At 42.3% G+C, this 23849-nt stretch overlaps 1 protein-coding gene across 1 annotated transcript in view; it reads right to left on the bottom strand.

Moving 5' to 3' along the window:
• mettl14 (methyltransferase 14, N6-adenosine-methyltransferase subun) overlaps positions 1-23153 on the bottom strand; it is a 66411-nt gene extending 43258 nt beyond the window's left edge. The window contains 4 exon segments of the mRNA XM_052010308.1: positions 1066-1143; positions 4350-4437; positions 11137-11225; positions 23042-23153. Coding sequence (XP_051866268.1) covers positions 1066-1143; positions 4350-4437; positions 11137-11225; positions 23042-23107 — 321 coding nt within the window. The 5' untranslated portion in view covers positions 23108-23153.
• Between the last annotated feature and the right edge of the window lie 696 nt (positions 23154-23849).

Below are 23849 nucleotides of genomic sequence, written 5' to 3' on the forward strand. Positions count from 1 at the left end.
TGCTCCTTTACTAATTGGCATTCATAAATCAAAGTATTGAGTACAGGAGTTGGGATGTTATGGTGAGGTTGTCTAAGACATTGGTGAGGTCAAATTTGGAGTACTGTGTGCAGTTCTGGTCACCTAACTATAGGAAGGATATCAGTAAGATTGAAAGAGTGCAGAGGAGATTTACTAGAATGTTGCTGGGTCTTCAGGAGTTGAGTTACAGGGAAAGACTGAACAGGTTAGGACTTTATTCCTTGGAGCGTAGAAGAATGAGGGGAGATTTGATAAAGGTTTACAAAATTATGAGGGGTATAGACAGAGTTAATGCACGTAGGCTCTTTCCACCTAGATTAGGAGAGATAAGTACGAGAGGACATGGCTTTAGGGGGAACTTCTTCACTCAGAGAGTGGTGGGAGTGTGGAACGGGCTGCCATCTTACGTGGTAAATGTGGGTTCACTCAAGTTTTAAGAATAAATTGGATAGATACATGGACAAGAGAGGTCTGGAAGGTTATGGATTGGGTGCAGTTCAATGGGACTAGCAGAATAAAGTTTTGGCACAGACTAGAAGGGCCAAATGGCCTGTTTTCTGTGCTGTAGCGTTCTATGGTTCTAATTCTTTTCCATGTTTACAATAAACATTTTACACCATATTTGAATTTAGTGCATTAATGGTGATCAGATCACCCCAAGTGCTGCATGTGATAATAATATACAAGCAATGGCAATGTTTTATCATTGTCATTTTCTTACAGCTCTTTGGGGGGAGGTACAGTAAATATTGGCTCACTTACACGGTCCACATTTTGGTATTTTATATTAAACAAGTATCAATATTATTAGTGACACGAGACTGCAAATGCTGGAATCTGGAGAAAAAAAAACTGCTGAAGGAACTCAGCGGGTCAGGCAGCATCTGTGGAGGGAAATGGATAGTTGTTGTTTTGGGTCGAGACCCTTCATCTAGACAATATTACTATCATGAATATCATTTAAACAAAATCAAAAAAAGATTAAAATCCTCTGTCATTCAAGTTTAGAAGTGTATCCTGTTATAAAGATGAAAATGTATTTACCTTTAAAAATGTGCTGGAATCTTTGTAGATTTCTTCATTGTATTGCATTTCTGTTTCCTCTTCTTCCACAACTTCATCCTATCAATAGAGTGAATATTTGTGAACACTTAAATAGATCCAAGATTCCAGAGTAGCTTCCACTCATGACATATTGTATTCAATTTTGCACATTCATAAAAGCCATGTTAGAGTAGCATATTTGTATAGGCTAGGTAGAATACGTGATCAACATCTTTCTTTCAACCTAAAGTAAAACATTATTTTTTGTGAGCTTAATATATAAAGATTCCTGTCCCTATAAGCATATTTTCGTGAGTCATCAATGAAGTGGAGGTGTACTTCCCAGATCAGCTAATGGAATTCATTTCAGAGGCAGAGCACACAGAATAAGCATAGTGCTACTGACCATGAATGAATGTCTAGTTAAGTACATCTAAAACATGCAAACTTTAAGTTCTACTTATTTTTTGTGCAAACACATTACTGGTGCTCTACGTTATTACTCAGTTTAAATGTTAAAGTAAAACAAATTTCAAGAGTTTAAAAATCACAAACAAAGCCCTCTTCAAGTAAGTGGTCAAAGTCATGCTGAAATGTAGGTCACAGAAGAGCAATAATACACCTTAGAAGGAAGATAGAATGTATATCAGATTGAAAGACAAGGAGCAAGGACAAGTTGATAAAGTTGCAGATAAAAATCATGGAATCTAGGATATAACTAAACACACCAAGTATAAATATCTCTGCATATGAAAGTCATTATTTAGGCTACAGTTAAAAGTTGTGTGAACATCCTACTTGACAAACAATGTTGTGATTTTTGGAAGGGTAAAGATTCCCCAAAATGATGCATAGGTAATAGATTACAATTATGATGACAGAAACTTTTTGGAGCAAGGATCAAGCCCAGATCTGGCACTCAAAACTATCAAAGATTTTAATCACCCCCACAAACTACTCCTGGTCTTATAGTACTTTCCCATAAAATCGTAAGATTTCCCATACATCAACTGTCTCTTCACCCCTTCCTTTTCCAGATGCCCAAACAGTCTTTCTGGGTAAAGCAGGGATTCACTTGCAGTTTACCCCTAATCAAATGTATACATTGTGTTCACAACATGGCCTCCTCTGCATGGGGGAAACCAAATGCAGATTGGATGAGTTTTATGGAGCACACACATCAGTCTGCAGTAATGTCTGAGCTTCCCGTTTTCTGCCCTTGAATTCTGCACCACACTCCCAGTCTGTGGGCTCCTGCACTATTATAGTGAGGCTAAAAACAAGGTTGAGGAACAGCACGTCCTCTTTTGTCTGGGCATGTTGCAACCTTCTGGACAATAATGCATTCTCAAACTTCAGATCGCATAATTTTATTTTACTCTGTCAGTACTGGCTAGCTTTGTTGCAAGTCATCCACCTGGAATTGGTTTATTATTGTCACTTGTACCAAGGTACAGTGAAAAAATTGTCTTGCATACTATTCATTCCATTGAGGTAGTGCAAGGTAAAACAAAACAGTATGCAGAATAAGTGTAACAGCTACAGAGAAAGTCCAGTGCAGGTAGACAATAAGGTGTAAGGTCATAACGAGGTAGATTGTGAGGTCAAGAGTCCATCTAATCGTACCAGGGAACTGTTTAGTAGTCTTATAACAGCGGGATAGAAGCTGTCCTTAAGCCTGGTGGTACATGCTTTCAGGCTTTTGTATCTTCTGCCCCATAGGAGAGGGGAGGAGAGAGAATGCCTGGGGTGGGTGGGGACTTTGATTACGCTGGCTGCTTTACTGATGCAGCAAGAAGTACAGACAGAGTCCATAGAGGGTAGGCTGGTTTCCGTGATGTGCTGAGCTGTGTCTACAACTCTGCAGTTTCTTGCAGTCTCGGGCAGAGCAGTAGCCATACCAAGCCGTGATGCATCCGGATAGGATGTTTTCTATGGTGCATCAATAAAAATTGGCTCAGTTTTTCTCTATTAGCACACCCCAACCTGCTGGGCATGCTCCAGAGCCTGCAAAAATTTGCAGCATATTGTGCTTCTTTGTTTGTATTTTCATGCTCTTCTGATTCATTCAATCCATTTGATCAGAGGACCTCTACAACCTATCCCCATGGATTCCCCCCAGCCTCATCCGATCAAAGATATTCCCTTTAACCTATCCATCCCTGTCCCCACCTTTACTGCAGCTTACAACTAACTTGTTTTTCTCTTTATTAGCTCTGACAAAAGGGACTTCAACCTGAAACATTAACTGTTTCTCTATCCACAATTGCTTCCTGATCTGTTGTTTCCAGCATTTTCTACTTTTAATTCAATTTCCAGCATCTGCAGGTTTTTTTTTAATTTTCAAATAGATAATTATTTGAGGTGTCATATTGGGCAGATGGTAATTAGAATATGGTTCCTAAACAAAATACTTGTAGAAGGGAGCTTTAACTTTAAAGAAAGTTTAGCTTGTGGTGGGGGGGGGGGGGGTGGAGAAAGAAGGGTAGAAGAACTGAATTAAATGGGTAGCATTTTTCATTGATCATTTTCTACTGTGCTGTAAAATTCTATGAAATCCAGTTGGAACATTCAATGTGACAATTAAGTGCTACTGGATTACAAGACAGGCATAGCAATGCATTTCCTTAAATCACTATAAGTGGAAAGCAACTTCTTGTTAACAAAAATCAAAACTGCAGATGCTAGAAATCTGAAATAAAAACAGAAAGTGATACAAGCACTGAGCAAATCAGTCAACAGGAGATCTTTTTCCACAGTTGTTGTCTGATTTGCTGAGTGTTTCCACCATTTTCAGTTTTTATATGAAACTTCCAGTAAAATGCTTTTATAATTAAACATTAAATTAAGATATTGCTCAGAACAATTCCTCTGGTACAAATGCACATTTCAAATAAATTTGCTATCAAGTAAATTATTCAAATTTAGACCAAACACCAAGTAATTTCACGTTTCCCTTGCAACAGTACATTTTGCTAAATTTTAATTTAGCAAAATCATGTTGAAGATTATATAATACCATATTTTAAAATGATTCTATCATCAATAAACTGGACTCTAGTTCCAACTTGATGTTAATTCACCAGATGTTTTTCAAGACATACATGCACTTTGTGATAAACACCATAAACCAAATTACAAATTGCTTCTTTGCAAGTATTTCAGAGATTCTGTTCATTCTTTTTTTAAAATACGTGATATGCCAGATAAAGAAAATGGAGAGCATATATCTCAATCTTTGTCTGAGGATGACTAAACCCAAAAGCACTGCATAACATTATTACTTTATATTCTTCAAATTCTTCTTCACTGGCTTCCCCTTCTTCTGGAAGCCTCCGCTTCGTAATTGAGGCAGATGTGTCATAAGTTGCCCTGAAAGCATCAAACAAAATATTGATTTTTTTAATATACAAAAGGCACGAGTTCCAAAAAATGACCACAGATGTAAGAATATTTCTCTTACATGCACATGCAAAATATACTGCAGAAATAACTTACAAATAATCCAAAATTATTCTGGCTATCTCCAAATTTTGCATCCGAATTATCCTTCTTACCCCTCCCATTCCAGGAATTAATTTACACAAGTATGTATTATATTCTGTAAGTTAATGATGCTGGCAGAGCAAAATAATTTGGCTACATTAAATTATGAAATTTACACTACTGGTTACAAATGGAGCTTTAATATGGAATTGAAACTTGAAACCAAATGCAAGGAGGAATTAGAGAATGGGTTGGAGTCTCACAATACTACGTTTTAATTGAAATGCAAATACCCTTGATTTTTTTTTAATACTATCATAATCGAAAAGCTTATAGAAGACTGTCCAACTAAAAGCTCTCTCTCAATTTGGTTGTGGAATTTTAGCACATGACCCCATTGCAGGAGGAATGTACCAATATTAAAGCTGCATTCTCCATCAAATCTTTGGAGAAATTTTTTCTTTTAAAAGTACTCACCAGAATAGTCTGCTCCTTTAAAAAAAGGAAACAAAAATGCATCATCATCTAAAATTGTTGTGCTTTAATTAAATTGGACTTTACTCACTAAAACTTTCATCTAGAAGATTCATTGAAGTCTGCATCCAAATTGCCCCAATCGTTCCAGTTTTGCATATTTTTGATGCATAATAACTGTAACGTAGGGCAACAGGAAACAAATGATAATCCCAAGTCTTAATGAAGTGATTAAGCATTTTACGTATACAAAAAGCTGATGGTGACAGAACTGTACTGAATTGTACCAAAGAATCAGAAATCAGTAAAATTTTTTTTTACTATGTTCACTACAATCCTTAAAAAGTTCAGTTGTGTTTCATGGTTATATACAAAATATGCCATATCAAATGTTAAGGGATTTTTAAAAAAAGCAGAAAAATGCAATATTATTTCTCCAGAACTATAATGGGTGCAAGGTACTTTACCAGATGTATTTTTACTTTTAAAAATCTATCACTTTCCAATGAAAATTCAGGATGGAAGAGACAAAAACAAATACTTATTCAAATCAATACAATTTTTTGGCACGCAGATGTCATACTATTGTTAGAAGCTGAAGTTTTCATAATGTTTGCACAAAATATTGCTCTAATAGGACACTTTATGCCCTAATCCCAAACTCAAAAACTATTAGTACTGCTCTTATCTGACACTGCCATTTATTAAAGTAGGCCATCCTTATGGCTGCTAAAAAATGCTGTTAATTTATCACACATTTTGGCTTTATGCCAATTAGAAACAGTGCTAGCACTAAAATGAACACATTTCACAAGACCTGCATTTACAGCACCACACATTCCAGTTGTCTGGAATAACTATTGTCAATAAGCAAAAGGACATTTTTTCTAATGCACCATGATACTCAATAAAAGCATTCTTGATCTGGTGTTAACCACTGTGAAGCTATGGAACCTCAGCTATGTACAGTGGCATGCAAAAGTTTGGGCACCCATGGTCAAAATTTGTGTTACTGTGAATAGTTAAGTGAGTAGAAGATGAACTGATCTCCAAAAGTCATAAAGTTAAAAATGAAACATTCTTTTCAACACTTTAAGCAAGATTAGTGTATTATTTTTGTTTTGTACAATTTTAGAGTGAAAAAAGGAAAGGAGCACCATGCAAAAGTTTGGGCACCCCAAGAGATTTGAGCTCTCAGATAACTTTTACCAAGGTCTCAGACCTTCATTAGCTTGTTAGGGCTATGGCTTGTTCACAGTCATTGTTTGGAAAGGCCAGGTGATGCAAATTTCAAAGCTTTATAAGTACCCTGACTCCTCAAACCCTGTCCCAACAATCAGCAGCCATGGGCTCCTCTAAGCAGCTGCCTAGCACTCTGAAAATTAAAATAAATGATGCCCGCACAGCAGGAGAAGGCTAAAAGAAGACAGCAAAGTGTTTTCAGGTAGCCATTTCCTCAATTCATAACGTAATTAAGAAATGGCAGTTAACAGGAACTGTGGAGGTCAAGTTGGGGTCTGGAAGACCAAGAAAACTTTCCGAGAGAACTGCTCATGGGATTGCTAGAAAGGCAAATCAAAACCCTCGTATGACTGCAAAAGACCTTCAGGAAGACTTAGCAGACTCTGGAGTGGTGTGGCACTGTTCTACTGTGCAGTGACACCTGCACAAACATGACCTTCATGGAAGAGTCATCAGAAGAAAACCTTTCCTGCATCTTCACCACAAAATTCAGCGTCAGAAGTTTGCAAAGGAACACCTAAACAAGCCTGATGCATTTTGGAAACAAGTCCTGTGGACTGATGAAGTTAAAATAGAACTTTTTGGCCGCAATGAGCAAAGGTATGTTTGGAGAAAAAAGGGTGCAGAATTTCATGAAAAGAACACCTCTCCAAGTGTTAAGCACAGGGGTGGATCAATCATGCTTTGGGCTTGTGTTGCAGCCGGTGGCACGGGGAACTTTTCACTGGTAGAGGGAAGAATGAATTCAATTAAATACCAGCAAATTCTGGAAGCAAACATCACACGGTCTGTAAAAAAAAAAGCTGAAGATGAAAAGAGGATGGCTTCTACAACAGGATAACAATCCTAAACACACCTCAAAATCCACAATGGACTAGAGGCACAAGCTGAAGGTTTTGCCATGGCCCTCACAGTCCCCCAACCTAAACATCATTGAAAGCAGTGCATGCAGGACAGCCCAAGAACCTCACAGAACTAGAAGTCTTTTTCAAGGAAGAATGGGCGGAAATCCCCCAAACAAGAATTGAAAGACTCTTAGCTGGCTGCAGAAAGTGTTTACAAGCTGTGATACTTGCCAAAGGGGGTGTTACTAAGTACTGACCATGCAGGGTGCCCAAACTTTTGCTTTGGGCCCTTTTCCTTTTTTGTTATTTTGAAACTGTAAAAGATGGAAATAGAAAAGGAATCTTGCTTAAAATATTAAAGAAAATGTGTCATCTTTAACTTTATGCCTTTTGGAAATCAGATCATCTTTTACTCGCTTAGCTATTCACAGTAACGGAAATTTTGACCAGGGGTGCCCAAACTTTTGCAATCCACTGTATAATCAATCAAGAACAGTAAGAAAAAATATGAATTTTATTAAGTAAATATTGATTTTCCTAAACTGATAATAGATTGCAGATCTCGACCATCAACAAACGAGCTCTCAAACAACAGAGTTCTACTTAGGAAATGTTCTATACCTCTTCCTGCCTTGCTTTATGCTCCACCAGAAATACTGAATTTAACACTGTTTCATTTTTAAATACAACTTCAAACATGACCAAGTAAATTCTTTGAAAGATGCTTGCAGCTCTAGTGAAAAAAATAGAACTGTAATAAAGTTACATGGGGAAAAAATCCAGTGCACCAATTATGCAATGCATCTTTTGACTTGTCCAATCATTTTGATTCTCATCCAGGGGAAGATTGGAGCACTAGTCATCATGCAAAATTTCAGAGAAAAATTGGGAAACTTCCCACAGATGAAACTTCACATTGCACTTTTAATTTAGGACATGCTAAAACAGTTCCACTGGATTGCTATGTAACAACTATAAAATATTCAATTTAATGCACAAGATATCTGCAGCTCTGAGACCCAAAAAGAAAACACATTAAACATCATTTTGCATTTTAATAATGAGAACTACAAGCCATATTCTCAAGTATGTACAGGAGATTTGTACAACTGTTCATAAAAATAGCTGTAAAATGCAACCAATCAACTTCAAATGGCCTCCTGCTATGCAAAAAATTTGCACAAAGTTGCTTGCATTATTTAGGCTGTTAAAAAATTGCTTTTAAACTCAGCATTATAATATTTTATAGTTACTAAGGAAATTCCAAATGGCATATTTTAAATAGTTTTAGATTCAAATATACTATAAAAGGAATCTAAATCCGACACCAAGCTGAACATCAAAAAGGATGTTCACAGGGGCGGGGGTAGAAGAAAGAGCAGCTCTGATTAAAACAGACAAAATTAGTTTTTAAAACTTCTCTAACAGCGGAGTATTTGGCAATAATCACTCAAACTCAACACTCAAAAAATATTTTAGTATTGGCAGGATTTGCTAACATTGTCATGAAACTATTACTTCAGTGCAGCTTATTCCCATCAGCTCTTTACATCAAACACAGTGCTTACCAGCTTCATGATATATGCAATTTTGATCTATACCTTTTCTTCACTCTGTTCAATCTCTATGCATCTAAAAACAGATAGTTTGCAATTATAAAAATACTCATCTATACTACAAATGAGTAAAATTCTGAAACTACCATGTGACTTCAAGAATTAAAGACTATCAGGTCAGTTTAGCATTGTAACTTTTCTTGGTCAAACCACTTTCCAAACCAACTGTGTGAGCGCTGGGTAGGAATAAGATCTCTTAATGAAATAAGGTTTATCACAATCAGGTGTTAGATCAAGAGGTAACTTTACAATTAATAGTGCACATCTGTTTTTCTATCAACAGAAAGGAAAAGATTTTCCTTCATTTGTTTCAATACAGCCCTTAAACCAGGACAAAAATATTCCTTGCAGATTTTAAGGACTCTTAGCTTCATGCTGGGACACTCTCAACTCGGTGTCATGTGAAGGAGAAGAAGAACAGAACTGCTCATAATTCGACTTCAAATTGTTAGTCTAATGATGTCACTATTCTACTATAAAAAATACAAAAAATGCATTAACCTCTGTATGCATTATGTGCAGTACCATTCTGAATCACAACGGGAAACAAAGCACTCTATTTTGTTCAAGTAAACCATGACTTCACACACCTACCCACAGCACAATTCAACACAGGCTGGGTTTGCTGCAAAAAGCAATTTTACTGTGTCATCACATAACACTAGAGTTGAGAATACTCAGCTCTATTATAAACACTCAATTGTCAACTACCTAAATGAAAAAAACTTTGCACTTTATATAATGAAATAGCTCAGTTGGAGAAAGGTATGGCATGAAAGTACAACACACTCAATTCACCCATTTAGAACTTATGCAGTTACACAAACAATAAACAGAAGAGATTTGATAAATATAGCCAGTTTCATCCAAGTAAAAATTGATCTCACTTTTAAAATTCCTAAGCTTGCCACTATAAAAACAAAATCCTGTTTAACAGCAATCCTTTAAATACCTTGCTTAGATTTACTATCTCTGCAGAACAAATAAATATCAAATAGACATCAATAAGATACGAATAGAAGCAAATACTGGAGACCACAATATATTAAAGAGTGACACTGACGGCATTAGTTTGTTTTATTAGTTGATTTGGATCTTGAAATTGACAACACAATTTTACTTCATTTTATGCTGAATCTAATTTTCCCTGCCCACAACGAGATACGGAGATCTTTCATTATTCAAAATAACCATGACCTCAGAAGACACTTTCTTCAGTTGACAATGCCTCTTTAGTATGAATAAAACATAAGAATTTGCTGTTTAGATTGCTGTATACTGGTTTAGAATCCCAATTTAAAATGAAACACATGGCTGATGATGCACGATTCTGCAGCCATATACACACACGTTTTGTAAAATTACTCGGTAGCAAGCAAGCTTAGACAAACACAAAAGTGAGATTCAGTGATGATTATGTACAAATTTTGGATACAAATCAAGAAAAGTGGAATTGGAGATTGCTACATAGAATTACAAAATTAGTGCTCCTTGATGGCAAAGAAGATCCAAGCATAGGCACTTGGGGAACAGAGCTTTTGAGAATGTACAAGTACAGATTGAAATTTGTTCAGTATTTGGAAAGAAGTAACGTTTGAAAAGTTACCAAAAGGGTCCAAAGGACCATTTGAGTATGTAGTCAATCTGATTTGGCTTTAAAGCTGTAACATCATCAGGTTACAAAGCCAGTCTTGTGCAGAAGTACACAAGACATTGACTTCAAAAGTGCAAGACTCTGTACACTTTGGTCAGACCCAAAACAGGTAGATTCATATTTCAAATACAAAAGGAAAAATCTACAGCACTGGTTTTCTAAAGCTGAATTGAGGATAATTGAATATATTGAATAAGTAACAAATGAGACTCTGTATTGTGGGATACAGATTAATACCTGCAATTCTTCATTTACTTAGTTGGAGATTCCAAGCTAGGAGCTTATGAAAGAACAAACGTGTGTGTGCATGTATGCATGCAAAGAAGGGATCGTTAACTTACATCGTTGAAGAGCAACTTCAGGCAACAACTTCAGGCAACAACTTCAACAAGTTGTTTGCTTACCAACTTTACAATTGATTGTGCTGAAAATATGGATCCCAAGTGAAGAGAATAAAAGAAAGCAAGGGAATGCTACCCACAAAAGTGCCCTTTGCACCTTTGTTAGAGCATAATGCTGAATTTATGCAAGATTGCACTATTTAAAGAATTCAGTTCTCTTTTGAACGAATCAATTTAGGAATGTTACAGTTCCAAGTAGCTTTATTCAGAAAAAATGCAAATAAAGGGAGATTCTAATGCTTTACAGATCAAATTGACTGTTATTTAACATTCTATCAACTGTAATCTCCTAAATATCTTATCTAGAAGCCCCAATCTGGAAAGATTCAGAAAATAGTCGCCTTCATACTAACCTGCAAGTTTCCCTGGTTTCAGCAATCTCCCTCTGTTCTTCCTTGCTGTTCAGAACTGCTCCAATGTTATCTGCACTTTCAGCTCCCAGCTAAAGGGGGGACAAAAAGCTTCATATTAGTTCTGCTACACAAAAAAGGTCCATTCAGCAAAATATTTTTAGCAAGGTTAAAGTAGAGTAATATTGCAATGAGTTACTGTTTTATTGCCTTCTTGGAATCAGTTGTAATTGTGCAGAAATATTACAGAAAGTATGTATTTAACAGTAAACATTTTACTTTCACACTAAGAAGTGTCTGCAAGAAGTAAAAATGCTTTTTAAAAAGTCAACACTAATATCATCAATAAAATAGATTTTCAGAAAAGAAAGCTCAGAATAATTTGAATTGAATACCACACAAACATTAGTTTTGTGCAAAAGTCTTGGTAGGAAGCATGTAGTTTGCAATTAGAGTTAAAACATACAATAGTCAACTTGACTGGTGGCTTATTTAGACTTGAAGATATTACTGTAAATTCAAGTTTTTTCAAGATTAATAAATGCTATCTTTATTCTTCAGTAAACTACGAGAAGAATGACAACAGCAACCAGAAAAAAAGTGGAAACTCATTTTGCAGATTGAATGGAGAATAGAAATTTTCTGCAGGCATGCATGCCAAAAACAAAATTGCAAGTAATATCAAAATATCTTCAGAAACCTTAACTTATTTTATTTCTAAAAATTTCAAAACTCTTACAGGAAATTGTTTTTGGATATGCTGTTAACTCTTTAATAAATGTTCCTACATTCTTGAAAAATAAAACTTTAAACACATGTCAAAATAGCAATTTTTTTTAACAATGCTGGTTTAAGAATGTACATTCATCGATGTCCCTGCTGACATAACATTAAATCCATAAAGTAGAAAACTGTGTGAAGCCAGATGCCCAATCACATCAGGCAACCCATTTCATCAGGGAACACTTACATAAAACAAGAGACTATTAATGAACAGATTCCTACAATTTTCATATTTTGCCCATTTTTGTTTACAGGAGCAAACTGGTAAAATTTAATATGTTTCAGTAAAAACTGATATTTAACACATTTATGCTGATCATGCCACAACAAAATAGTTCCTATAATGGAAGCAAACAATGCACATTATTGTAATTTAATATGTCCATTCAGCAACTTGGATCACGGATGAACTAATCTCAGGCTGAAAGGCAGGCAGAAAAGACTATGTGGACCATTAAGCCTACTGTAACCAGAGATGCTACAATCAGGCACCCAAATTCTCTTTACAGTACTGGCTATCTTGACTCTCTTTCCGATACTGATGAAGGGTCCCAACCCGAAAGGTCGGCTGTCCATTTTCCTCCATTGATGCTGCCTGACCTGCTGAGTTCCTCCAGCAGCTTTGTGTGTTGCTCTGGACTTCCAGCATCTGCAGTCTCGCGTCTCCATTTTGCTGCTCCACTGTGAAGTCCCTTCAAGCTTTGCCTACATTGAAGAAGCTTTCCTCCTCTCTTTGACGGGAGTTCTGTGAGACCCCCTCTCACCGCTCCCCCTCTGCTGTTCTCCAGTTCTCTGACCATGTGCTCACCCAAACTTGCAAGATCTCCCCATCACCCACACATTCCTCCCACCGGTTCCACTCACCTCCTTCCCTTTACTCCATGGTCCAATGTCCTCTCCTATCAGATTCCATCTTCTTCAGCCCTTTGTTACTTCCACCGATCACTTCTCAGCTTCTCACTTCATTCCCACTCTTCCCCCCACCTGGATCCACCTATTGCCTGCTAGCTCTTGGTCCAGCTCCACCCCTTCCCACTATTTTTATACTGGTTATCTGCCCTCTTTCTTTCCAGTCCTGATGAAGGGTACCAACCTGTAACGTTGACCACCAATTTCCCTCCATTGATGCTGCCTGACCAGCTGAGTTCCTCCAGATTTCCAGCATCTGCCATCTCGTGTCCCCCTAAATTCTCCCATCTCTTAAAGAACTACTGCCAGAAATCACTAAAAACTCCCCATAGTAAAGCAAGCAAAACTCCAAGAGACATACAGAACTTAATTTCAGAATCAGAAGAACAGGGGCATTTATCTTCTTCACTCAGAGGATTGTTCTTTTGAGAGACATTGCCCTGAACTTTGCAGTTGTAATGATGGAAACCCCATTTACACCAGACCAAGCTGTCCAGTTTAACTACAAAAATTACATTAATACCTCATGAAGGGAATGTATTCTTGAAAACAACTTTGCTATATGAAGCTTATTTAGAGAAGGAAATCTAATAATAAATTACAAAAATATTAATGAGGAACGACAAAATGGAGGCTCCAGGACAGAGTTCAGTATAAAGATTTTTCATAGTATCATAATGCAAGTGATTATTGTTCGCTTTTATAGTTGGTTGGATCAGCTTGACTGAGGGAAAATGGCTGGTCATAGACCACCAGCACCATAACCAGGAGGTTGTTGGGTCTCTTTGCCTTTATTACATTCAATAGTCTCAAATGTTTATGATGTGAACTTATTCAAATTAGTTCAGGGCGATCTTCTCTCTTATTGTGTTCGGTCATCTCTATCTGGCCTGTCATCTGTGTTCACCCCTTTCCCTTTACTGCTGCTGCAATTTTACAGCTCTGGGCTCTGTGTCCAGTCCTAGACTGCTATTTCTGTCTTAGTTTTTTTTTCAAGTAACAGTTCAGCTTTATTTGCTGGATAAAGCATTGGACCTCCATTTCTCAGCTTTTGCTTTCCAATCTCTATTAATTCCTTGACTTCCATTCTAGCTTTATCCCCTTCCCTTCTGAAGCTATGCCATTCATTTTCCAGCAACTCCAGTTTAAGAAATAGCAAAACTCTCCAGATCATGCGTCCTAGCCCCACTGAGCTGTGACCCATCTGGCTTATAAAAAGTCCTCTCCACACCTCCCCACCCCGCCCCCCCCAAGACCCAGATCTAAAACTCTGAGAAGCTAAGTTGCCCCTCCCATATGTTGTCTTCAACCCCATCTTTAAGATCTTACTTTTTAAATTCTTTCTTGGCTTCCTAAAATCAGCTTGAAAAACCTTTTTCCACATTCTACCACAAATTGACAATCAGCTGACACTGAATGACATCCTTAACCAGAGCTGCCAAAGAGCTATATTCCAACTTTGATCTATAATCATGGAAATGCCTTTGTCTCCATAGCTATTGAATTATTCCACATCAGAATATAAACAACTTTTAATATATTATACATTACCCATGACTTCCCTTTTGATGACAGTATTTTTAAAAAAGTGAAGCAGCAAAATATTCTCCATGTCAACTGAAGATTTCATATTTTGTCACAACAGATTATTTGGCCCACAAGTCTATGTTGGCTCTCAGAGCAATCCTATCAGCCCCATTTCTCCACTTATTTCCCTGTACTATTCTCTATCACATGCCCATTAACAACAATCTGATTCTCTTGCCACCCACTGACACTAGAGTTACATTTAAGTTGTTAGTTACCCTATCAACCAGCATGACTTTGGGATGTGGGAGTAAAAAGCAACATGCAGGGGGAAACCCACATGGTCAAAGGCAGAATGTGCAAACTCCACAGACAACACCCAAAGTCAGGATTGAACTCAGTTTCACAGCTCTGGCAACCTATCTGCTGCATCACTGTACTGCCCCAATTACAACATTAGTTAACATTGCAACAATAAATATGAAATTTATGGCTCTGAATACTGATCAGAAAAAAATGCCAATAACTATAAGAAATGTAATCAGGAGCCAGGTCTCCAACAAGATTTGTTTTTTCAACATTAGATATTCTGTGGAACACAAGACTAAGTTTCAAGTCAAGCATAGTTGAAAAAGCAAGGATAATTAGACTAATAGCTTGGTGCAAGGGACTTGGTGTGACCCACAATTTAGGCAGCACAGTTGCTGATAAACACAGGTTATAGAGGAATGAAGAGGCTAACTGTCATAACATAGGGGCAGAGTTAAAGTGGTGGAAGTTCGTAGTCTTGGTGGTGAGGAGATAGTGATAAAAGCTCAACCTGGAATTTAACTGGATATCAAAGTTGCAAAGAATCCAGTTCAAACAGTGGCTAAGAAGAGGGATGGAACTGGTAGTTAGAGGCCAAGTTTACAGCAGAAGTGACGACAACAGCTTGTCTCCATAATGCTCAACTGAAATAAAGAGCACCCAGCTTTGGAACAAACAACTAACTCTTGGCAATGGACACTTGGCCTCTCACATTACTGCTGCTGCTGAACAACCTGAAAGAGGGTCAGCAACATTAAAGCTCAGAAAGAAATGGTTCATCAAACCCAAGGCTTCCAACTCCGGAAAATGATCAGTTGTCCATAGCCATTAAGGTATGCCCTTCACTTTTCTTGCTGCATGCAAACTGCTTTATAACTTATTTCATAATCAAAGTACCATATGGACTGTGATATTGTTGCTTAAAACCTGCTCAAGTTTTATTTATGTTTAAAAATAAAGTGGTCTATATGGTTCTCTTTCTACAGAGAAGACAGATTTCAGGTAATGCATAATCTCCAGTGCAGCAACTTCAAATTGCATTGATACAAACATTCAAATAACATTAGATTTACCTACCCAAGAAAATTTATAAAACCCAGGATCCCATAAGCTTTGCTAATGATTTTGGATCTTTTGACTCTTAGAAAGTACATGATTAAATAAGCAAGACAACTCAAGATCAAAGCTGGAAGTGTGGTAGTGAGGTTGATAACAATTCAGTGCAATTGAACGTTGGAAGGTTACCATAACAGGCAGACAAATGACAAAAGTAAACTGCTGGAGGAACTCAGCGGGTCAGGTAGCATCTTTGGAGGCAGCCTCCAGCAGTTTGATTTTTGCTCCAGATCCCATCATCTGCAGTCTTTTATGTCTCCAGACACTTGGTGATGAGTGTAGAAGAGTGATTTAGCAATTAGGTTGAAGATGATGGGGGTACTCTCCTTAGAACAAAGGTGGTTGAGGGAAGATTTGACTGAGATGTACAACTTTATGACAGATTTAGACAAAGGAGAACTAATTCCATTAGCTGCTTGTGGAAGGACTACAAGATTTAAGATCTTGGGTATGAGACACTAGCAGGGATACTTGTATGAAATCCAACACTGAGTAAAGAAATTTCTCATCTCAGTCCCAAACGACCAAAGTCTGAACCAGGGAAAACATCTTTATTGCTTCTCGGTTGTCAAGCTCTGTAAAAATTCCTTAAGTTTCAATGAGATTTCCTTGCATTCTTCTAAACTGTAAAGCCTTCTTCATCTCTCCTCATACAGCAAACCCATCACCTCTAGAATCAGTCCAGTTAAATCTTCGCTGCATTCCCTCTCATCTTTTCTTAGATGAGGAGACCCAAAACTATACTCTAGTTGCAGACTCAAAGGCCCATACCCATACATATAATACTAGCTTATTCCTGTTTGCAAATCTTCTTGTAAAAGTTAACATTGTAGCGGCCCGTACACAGGGGACTCGAACCGCCATTGGGGGCCGCGGGCAGACGCGCAGGAGCGCGTCGTGAACGAACTGCAGGGTGGGCCTTCCGGCGGGAACCTTAGGTCACGTCCACCCCACGTGGGCCTGGAGAGGCTCTTGGGTACTTGGGCGCACACGCATTTTGTCGGAGTGAGTAAAGTGTGTTTTGAACTCAACCTCCTTGTCTCCAAGTTTTTCTTCGGAAACACGCCGCGTCCGACTACATTTGGTGACCCCGACACTTCCAGACGGCATCTGGAACCCGCGACATGCATTCCAACGACTCGCACAACGCAGTCTCGCTCAAGCTCCTGACTTTCTGGGCCAGTCAGCCCCACGTTTGGTTCGAGCAGACTGAGGCCCAGTTCAGTCTCAGAGACATTACAGCCAATGCCACGCGGTACTACTACGTGATCAGCCCACTCGACCAGGACATGGCAGGCCGGATTATCGACTTCCTGCACCAGCCACCAACAGAGGACAGGTACGCTAAGATCAAGGCGCTCCTAATCCATACTTTCCGACTCTCCCACCGCGAGCGAGCCACGCAGCTCCTGCACATGGACAGCTTGGGCGACCGCAAGCCATCCGAGCTGATGAACGATATGCTGGCGCTCATGGACGGCCATAAGCCGTGCCTTCTATTCGAACAGTTGTTCTTCGAGCAACTGCCAGAGAACATTCGCCTCCTCCTCGCGGCTGAAGATTTCAGCGACCCACGCAGGCTCGCGGCCAGGGCGGACATTCTGTGGCAGAGTAAACAGCGGGGAGCGGCCTCCATCTGCCTAACCACCACCGCACAACCCAAGGCCAAGACCCTACAACTGAAGCCGTTGAGACCCACGGGGGACAAGGACGAGGGTTTAGACCACTGGTGTTTTTAATCACCAAAGATGGGGTTCAAACGCATGCCGCTGCCGCCTACCATGCACCTTTCCAGGAAACGCCGGGGCCGGCCATCGCTAGTGGCTTCGACGGTTGGCCATCGTGACAGCCTCCTATTCCTCTGGGACCGACACTCCGGGCGACGTTTCCTGGTAGACACCGGGGCTGGAATCAGCGTTCTTCCCCCTCCAACACGGACACCCGTAACGCTGCCTCAGGTCCCGATCTCACCACTCCAAACGGCACCACTATCCGAACGTACGGCTCACAAACCATCCCGCTGCGTTTCGGGCCCAGCTGCTTCAGTTGGACCTTCACGGTGGCAGCGGTATCACAGCTGTTACTGGGGGCAGATTTCCTACAAGCCAACCGTCTTCTGGTCGACCTGAAGGGCCGGCGTTTGGTCCACGCCGAGACATTCCAGACCTTCCAGCTCGGGGAAGCCCAGCTATGGGCCCTCCACCTGGACTCTGTCACACTCTCGGGCGATAAGTTCACCAGGGTGCTGGCAGATTTCCCCTCCATCATCACCCCGCAGTACTCCACAACCAATCCCAAGCACGGCGTGCAGCACCACATTCCCACACAAGGACCACCGCTGTACGCCCGAGCCTGTAGGCTCCCACCCGACAAGCTCCACCTCGCCAAGGAGGAGTTCCGGAAGATGGAGGAGATGGGGATTATCTGTTGCTCGGACAGCCCGTGGGCATCCCCGCTGCACACGGTGCCCAAGTCCGCAGGAGGTTGGAGGCCCTGCGGGGATTACAGAAGGCTCAATGATGCAACGACCGCCGACCGATACCCGGTGCCTCACATCCAGGATTTCACAGCGAACCTACACGGGGCGACCATCTTTTCAAAAATCAAACTGGTCCAGGGGTACCATCAGATCCCCGTGCACCCCGATGATGTGCCCAAGACAGCCCTCATCACCCCCCTTCGGGTCGTTCGAATTCCTGAGGATGCCCTTCGACCTCAAGAACGCCGCTCAGACTTTCCAGAGGCTCATGGACTCGGTGGGGCGAGGCCTGGATTTCGTCTTCATCTACTTAGATGCTATCCTGGTGGCCAGCAAGTCACACCAAGAGCACGTGGCACATTTGCGCCAACGCTGCCAACACCTGAGCGACCACAGACTGGCAATCAACCCAGCGAAGTGCCAGTTCGGGCAGACGGAGATCAATTTCTTGGGCCACAGAGTCAAATTGGCATGGTGCTGCCCCTCTACCAGACAAGGTCCAGGCCATCTGCCAGTTTCCCAAACCCAGCACGGTCAAGGGCCTGCAGGAATTTGTGGGGATGGTAAACTTCTACCATCATTTCGTGCCGGCAGCAGCACACATCATAAGGCCTTCGTTCGGTCTAATGGCCGGCAAGGCCAAAGAGGTGGCATGGGATGGGGAGTCCACTGAGGCTTTCGAGCAGACCAAAGAGGCATTGGCGAAGGCGACCCTCCTGGTACACCCAAAAGTCGATGTATCCACGGCGCTCACAGTTGACACTTCCAACACAGCGGTCGGCGGAGTCCTGCAGCAGCTCATCGAGGGCCAGTGGCGACCGCTCGCCTTTTTCAGCCGACACCTGCAACCGCTGGAGGTTAAGTACAGCGCTCTACCTGGCTATCTGCCATTTCCGGTATTTCCTCAAAGGAAGGGATTTCACTATGTATACAGACCACAAGCCTCTCACCTTCGCCCTTGCAAAGGTATCGGACCCATGGTCGGCTCGGCAGCAGAGGCACCTCTCCTTTATTTCGGAGTTCACCACAGACGTCCACCACATCGCAGGGAAGAACAACGTGGTCGCCGACACGCTGTCCCGCCCCCACATTCACTCAGCAACCATCTCATCCCCAGGGATCGACTACACAGCGCTGGCGGAGGCACAATAGGTGGACACCGAGATCCCAGCTTACCACACCGCTGTTTCGGGACTCCAGTTGGAGGACGTCCCTGTCCGCCCGACAGCAGCTTGGCTCCTGTGCGACACATCTACCGGCAAACCCCGGCCCATGGTACCAGCAGCATGGAGGCGCCAGGTGCTCGACACACTACTTGGCCTGGCCCACCCATCCATCCGGGCGTCCATCAAACTGGTAGCGGACAAATTCGTCTGGCATGGTTTGCGCAAGCAGGTCGGGCACTGGGCCAGGACCTGCGTACACTGCCAGACTGCCAAAGTCCAGCAGCATGTGAAGGCCCCCTCCAGCAGTTCCAGCCGACGCTCGGGAAGTTTCGGCACATCCACGTGGACATCGCCGGACCCCTGCCTGTCTCCTGGGGCACCAGGTATATCTTTACCATGGTCAACAAGTTCACCAGATAGCCGGAGGCCGTGCTGCTAGCAGACATGTCCACCGAATCCTGCGCCAGGACGCTCATCGCAAACTGGATCGCCATGTTCGGACTCCCAGCAGACATCACCTCTGACAGAGGAGCACAGTTCACGTCAGGTTTGTGGAGAGCACTGGCGCAGCTCCTGAGCACCCGGCTACATCACACCACGGCGTACCATCCCCAGTCCAATGGTTTGGTTGAGCGGTTCCACAGGCACCTCAAGTCGGCCCTGATGGCGCGCCTCAGGGGCCCCAACTGGACAGATGAGCTCCCCTGGGTCTTACCGGGCATCCGCACAGCCCCCAAGGAGGACCTGGGCACCTCCTTGGCAGAGTTGGTCTACGGCACCCCCCTGACAGTCCCGGGCGAGTTCATGCCAGAGGCCCGAGGTCAAGCAGGGAAGCTGGCAGAGGTGCTGACGAGGCTGCAGGACAAGGTAGGGACCCTGGCACCTGTTCCAACCTCCAGGCATGACACTACACCGTCCTTTATCCCTAAGGACCTCCAGGATTGCGAGTACATTTTCATTCGCAGGGGCATACACAAGTCACCCCTACAGTGGCCATACGAAGGACCCTTCAAGGTGATCCAGCACAACGGGTCTACGTGTGTCATGGAGGTGGTTAGCCGTGAGGAGACTTTTACAGTGGACTGCCTCAAACTGGCGCATTTGGACATCAAGCAACCGGTGAGGGTACCCGCACCATGCCAGCAAGGCAGGCCACCCAAGCGGGACACATAGACTGGGGACCTGACGCCCCCGATGGACATTTCTGGGGGGGGGGGGGGGGTGGTGAAGCGGCCCGTACACACGGGACTCAAACTGCCATCGGCAGCCGCGGGCAGACACATGGGAGCGCGTCGTGAACAAACCGCAGGGCGGGCCTTCTGGCGGGAACCTTATGTCACGTCCATCCTACGTGGGCCCAGAGAGGCTCTTGGGTACTTGGGCGTGTGCGCGTTTTGTCGGAGTGAGTAAAGTGTGCTTTGAATTCAACCTCCTCGGCTCAGAGTTTTTCTTCGGAAACGTGCCACGTCCGACTACAACATAACGTTTGTTTTCCTGATCATTTATTATACCTGCATGTTGGCTTTCAGTGACATGTTCAAGCATATTTCAGTTACTCTGAATTTCAACACTACCCAATCTGCATTTAAAAAATATTTCACTTTCCATTTTGGGCATGTCAGAGGAAAACCACATTTATCTTTATTCCATTTGCCAGGTTCTCACTGTTCATTCAACTTGTACAAATGCCCTTTACATCTTCCTCCAAATCTACCTTGTTTATCATCAACAACCTTGGAAAGATGATATTTGATTATCTCAGCCAAACTGTTGCTATGGATCGTGAATAGCTATGGCCCAAGCACTAATCCCTGCAGTATTCCACTCATCGCAGCCTGCCAATCTGAGAATATTCTATTTCCATACTTTGCTTTCTGTCCAATAATCAATTCTTAATCTACACCAGTACACAACTCCTATTCCATTTGTTCTGACCTTGTTGACAAACTCCTGTATGAAGATAGTCTCCACAATGGCTGTTTTCTCAATGTTTTCATCTAGAAAACTTATCTTATCTACTTATTGGACGTAATTTGACTCGTTAAGTCTATATGTAGATTAAAGTCTGCATATGGTATTATTCTTGTCATATGCACCTTGACTTTCCTGATTCATGCCACGTCCAATATTATAGCTACTATTTGGTGGCCCACAAATAACCCCTATCAATGTTTTCTGCACTTTGCTATTTCTCAGCTTGACCCAAAATGATTCTAATTCTATATAATAATCTGCTGAACCAAGACTATTTGTTACCAGTGGACTGATCTCTTCCCTCATCGATGCCACGACACCATCTCCTTTTCCCTTTTGACTGTCTTTTCCATATATCAAATACCCATGGATATTCAACTCCCAGTTTTTAATCATCCTGCAGCACAAGGGCAATTAGAACATGCCCATATTTTCAATGACGCACATGTTAAAGTTGTAAAATTGCTATTTTCTGTACTCTGATACCACTTGCTTTTTGTTTCTGCTGTCCTATTTTACTTCATTTACTACTTTTCTATTATCCACTTCCCACTTGTTCTCACCTTCCTGAATTCCCCTGGAGGTTTCCGTCCTCCAGCTAAGCTAGTTTAGACTTTCCCCAATGAACTAGCTGGGGTGAATGTGCTTTAATGACCTTCACCTTGAGGAACATATTCCCTGCATCTTGCACAATATTTAAGGTTACAAGTTAAATGACCAGTACTAGGTGCAAAAGTGATTAAGTCAGGTTGTCCTCACGATTTGTTACACTGCCTTAACAAGACACCTTTGAATGAGATCAGAAATTACATCTTGCATCTCAAGAACAAAAGAAGGTAACTTCCATTTAATGTATGCTGTCTGGTGCTGCATTAACATCACTCCAGCTCCTTTAGCAATAGAATAGAGACAGCACTTGCACTGAGTAGAGATTACTGTACCTTTGGAAATAGTGTCACTAGCACAAAGACATCTTTCACACCAACCGCAGTTAAAGCATTCCAAAAGCAAAACAACACATACTGTAAATCTGAAAAAAATTGAAAATGCTGCATTTACTGACACCAGAGCATCTCCAGACAGAGGAAGAGTTAACATTTCAGGTCAATGATTTTTCATCAGAACACTCCACAGATGCTGTCTGACCTGTTGAGTATTTCCAGCATTTCCTTTTCATACCAAGTGAGTAACTGTTCCGATTGACCTGTAACGTTAACTCACTCGTCCGCTGCCTTTCCATTTACTTTTAAAAGCACCATTTTCAGTTTTTGAGCACCTGCAACGCTGTGCCTTTTTATTTAGTTTAAATGTGCTTGCTTTACTCCTCTCCCACCGTCGACAGAACTAGATGAGAAGCTGAGCCGGGGTCGTTCCCTGCCAACCTTACGGGGAAAATTAACAAAGGTGGATCACAACCCAACCAGCCCACACATTGAAGAAACAGTCCACCGTGACCCGGGCCTACGCCCCGGGAGGATCGGACTGCAGCCGTTGGAGCCAGGAGCCCCTCACAGGGTGTCCAAGCCGGAGTCACAGCGCGGCCACAGGCTGCGCCCAACGTCCCGCCGACTGCCGGACATGGGCGAGGGGGGAGACGGGGTAGGAAGCCCCTCCGCCACAGGGGGCACTCTCCCCCCACTCTCACCTGCTGAGCCAAGAGCTGTCGGCGCAGCTTCTGCCGCTCCCGGATCTCCTGCAGGCGGCTGTTCATGGCGGCCGGGCCGATCCCGCCGCCGCCGGATGTCACCTTTACCCATTCCCGCCAGCTCGCGTTCCAACTCTACCTCACTTCCTGGCAAAGTGGGCCGCTGCGCATGCGCGACTGGGCTTGCTGAAATGGGCGGGGCATGGGGGCGGGGCGGGGCAAGGGGGCGGTAAAGCCGGTGGACGAGGTGATGATGATGGCGGCCAGTGATGATGATGTTACATCGAAACACACAGTGAAATGCATCTTTTGCATAGTGTTCTGGGGTCAGCCCGCCAGTGTCGCCACACTTCCGGTGCCAACATAACAAGCCCACAACTTCCTAACCCGTACGTCTTTGGAATGTGGGAGGAAACTGGAGCACCCGGAGGAAACCCACGCAGACACGAGGAGAACGTACAAACTCCTTACAGACAGCAGCCGGAATTGAACCCAGGTCGCTGGCGCTGTAAAGCGTTACGCTAACCGTGACACTACTGTGCCTGCCCCACTTCCAGCAGATTTGTTCTGCAAGGTCTTCTGATGTACCTCTTGCTTGCTTACCCTTTGCTGAATCAAGAAGGACATGGGCATAAGGGGAGTGACAGTGCCAATCACGCTTCCCTGTACACAACAATGTCCCTGTCTTCTGCTCAATTCCACAGTCGGTCTGCAGATTGATCAGCATCTGCAACCAGCTTGAATTGACATCAGGGGCCAGAGTTTACCACCGGAAGGGCAAGGTTATGCTCTTCGGCAACTGGCTGAG

The sequence above is a fragment of the Pristis pectinata genome, chromosome 2 (genome assembly GCF_009764475.1).
Source record: "Pristis pectinata isolate sPriPec2 chromosome 2, sPriPec2.1.pri, whole genome shotgun sequence".
In the NCBI taxonomy this organism is placed as follows: Eukaryota; Metazoa; Chordata; class Chondrichthyes; order Rhinopristiformes; family Pristidae; genus Pristis; species Pristis pectinata.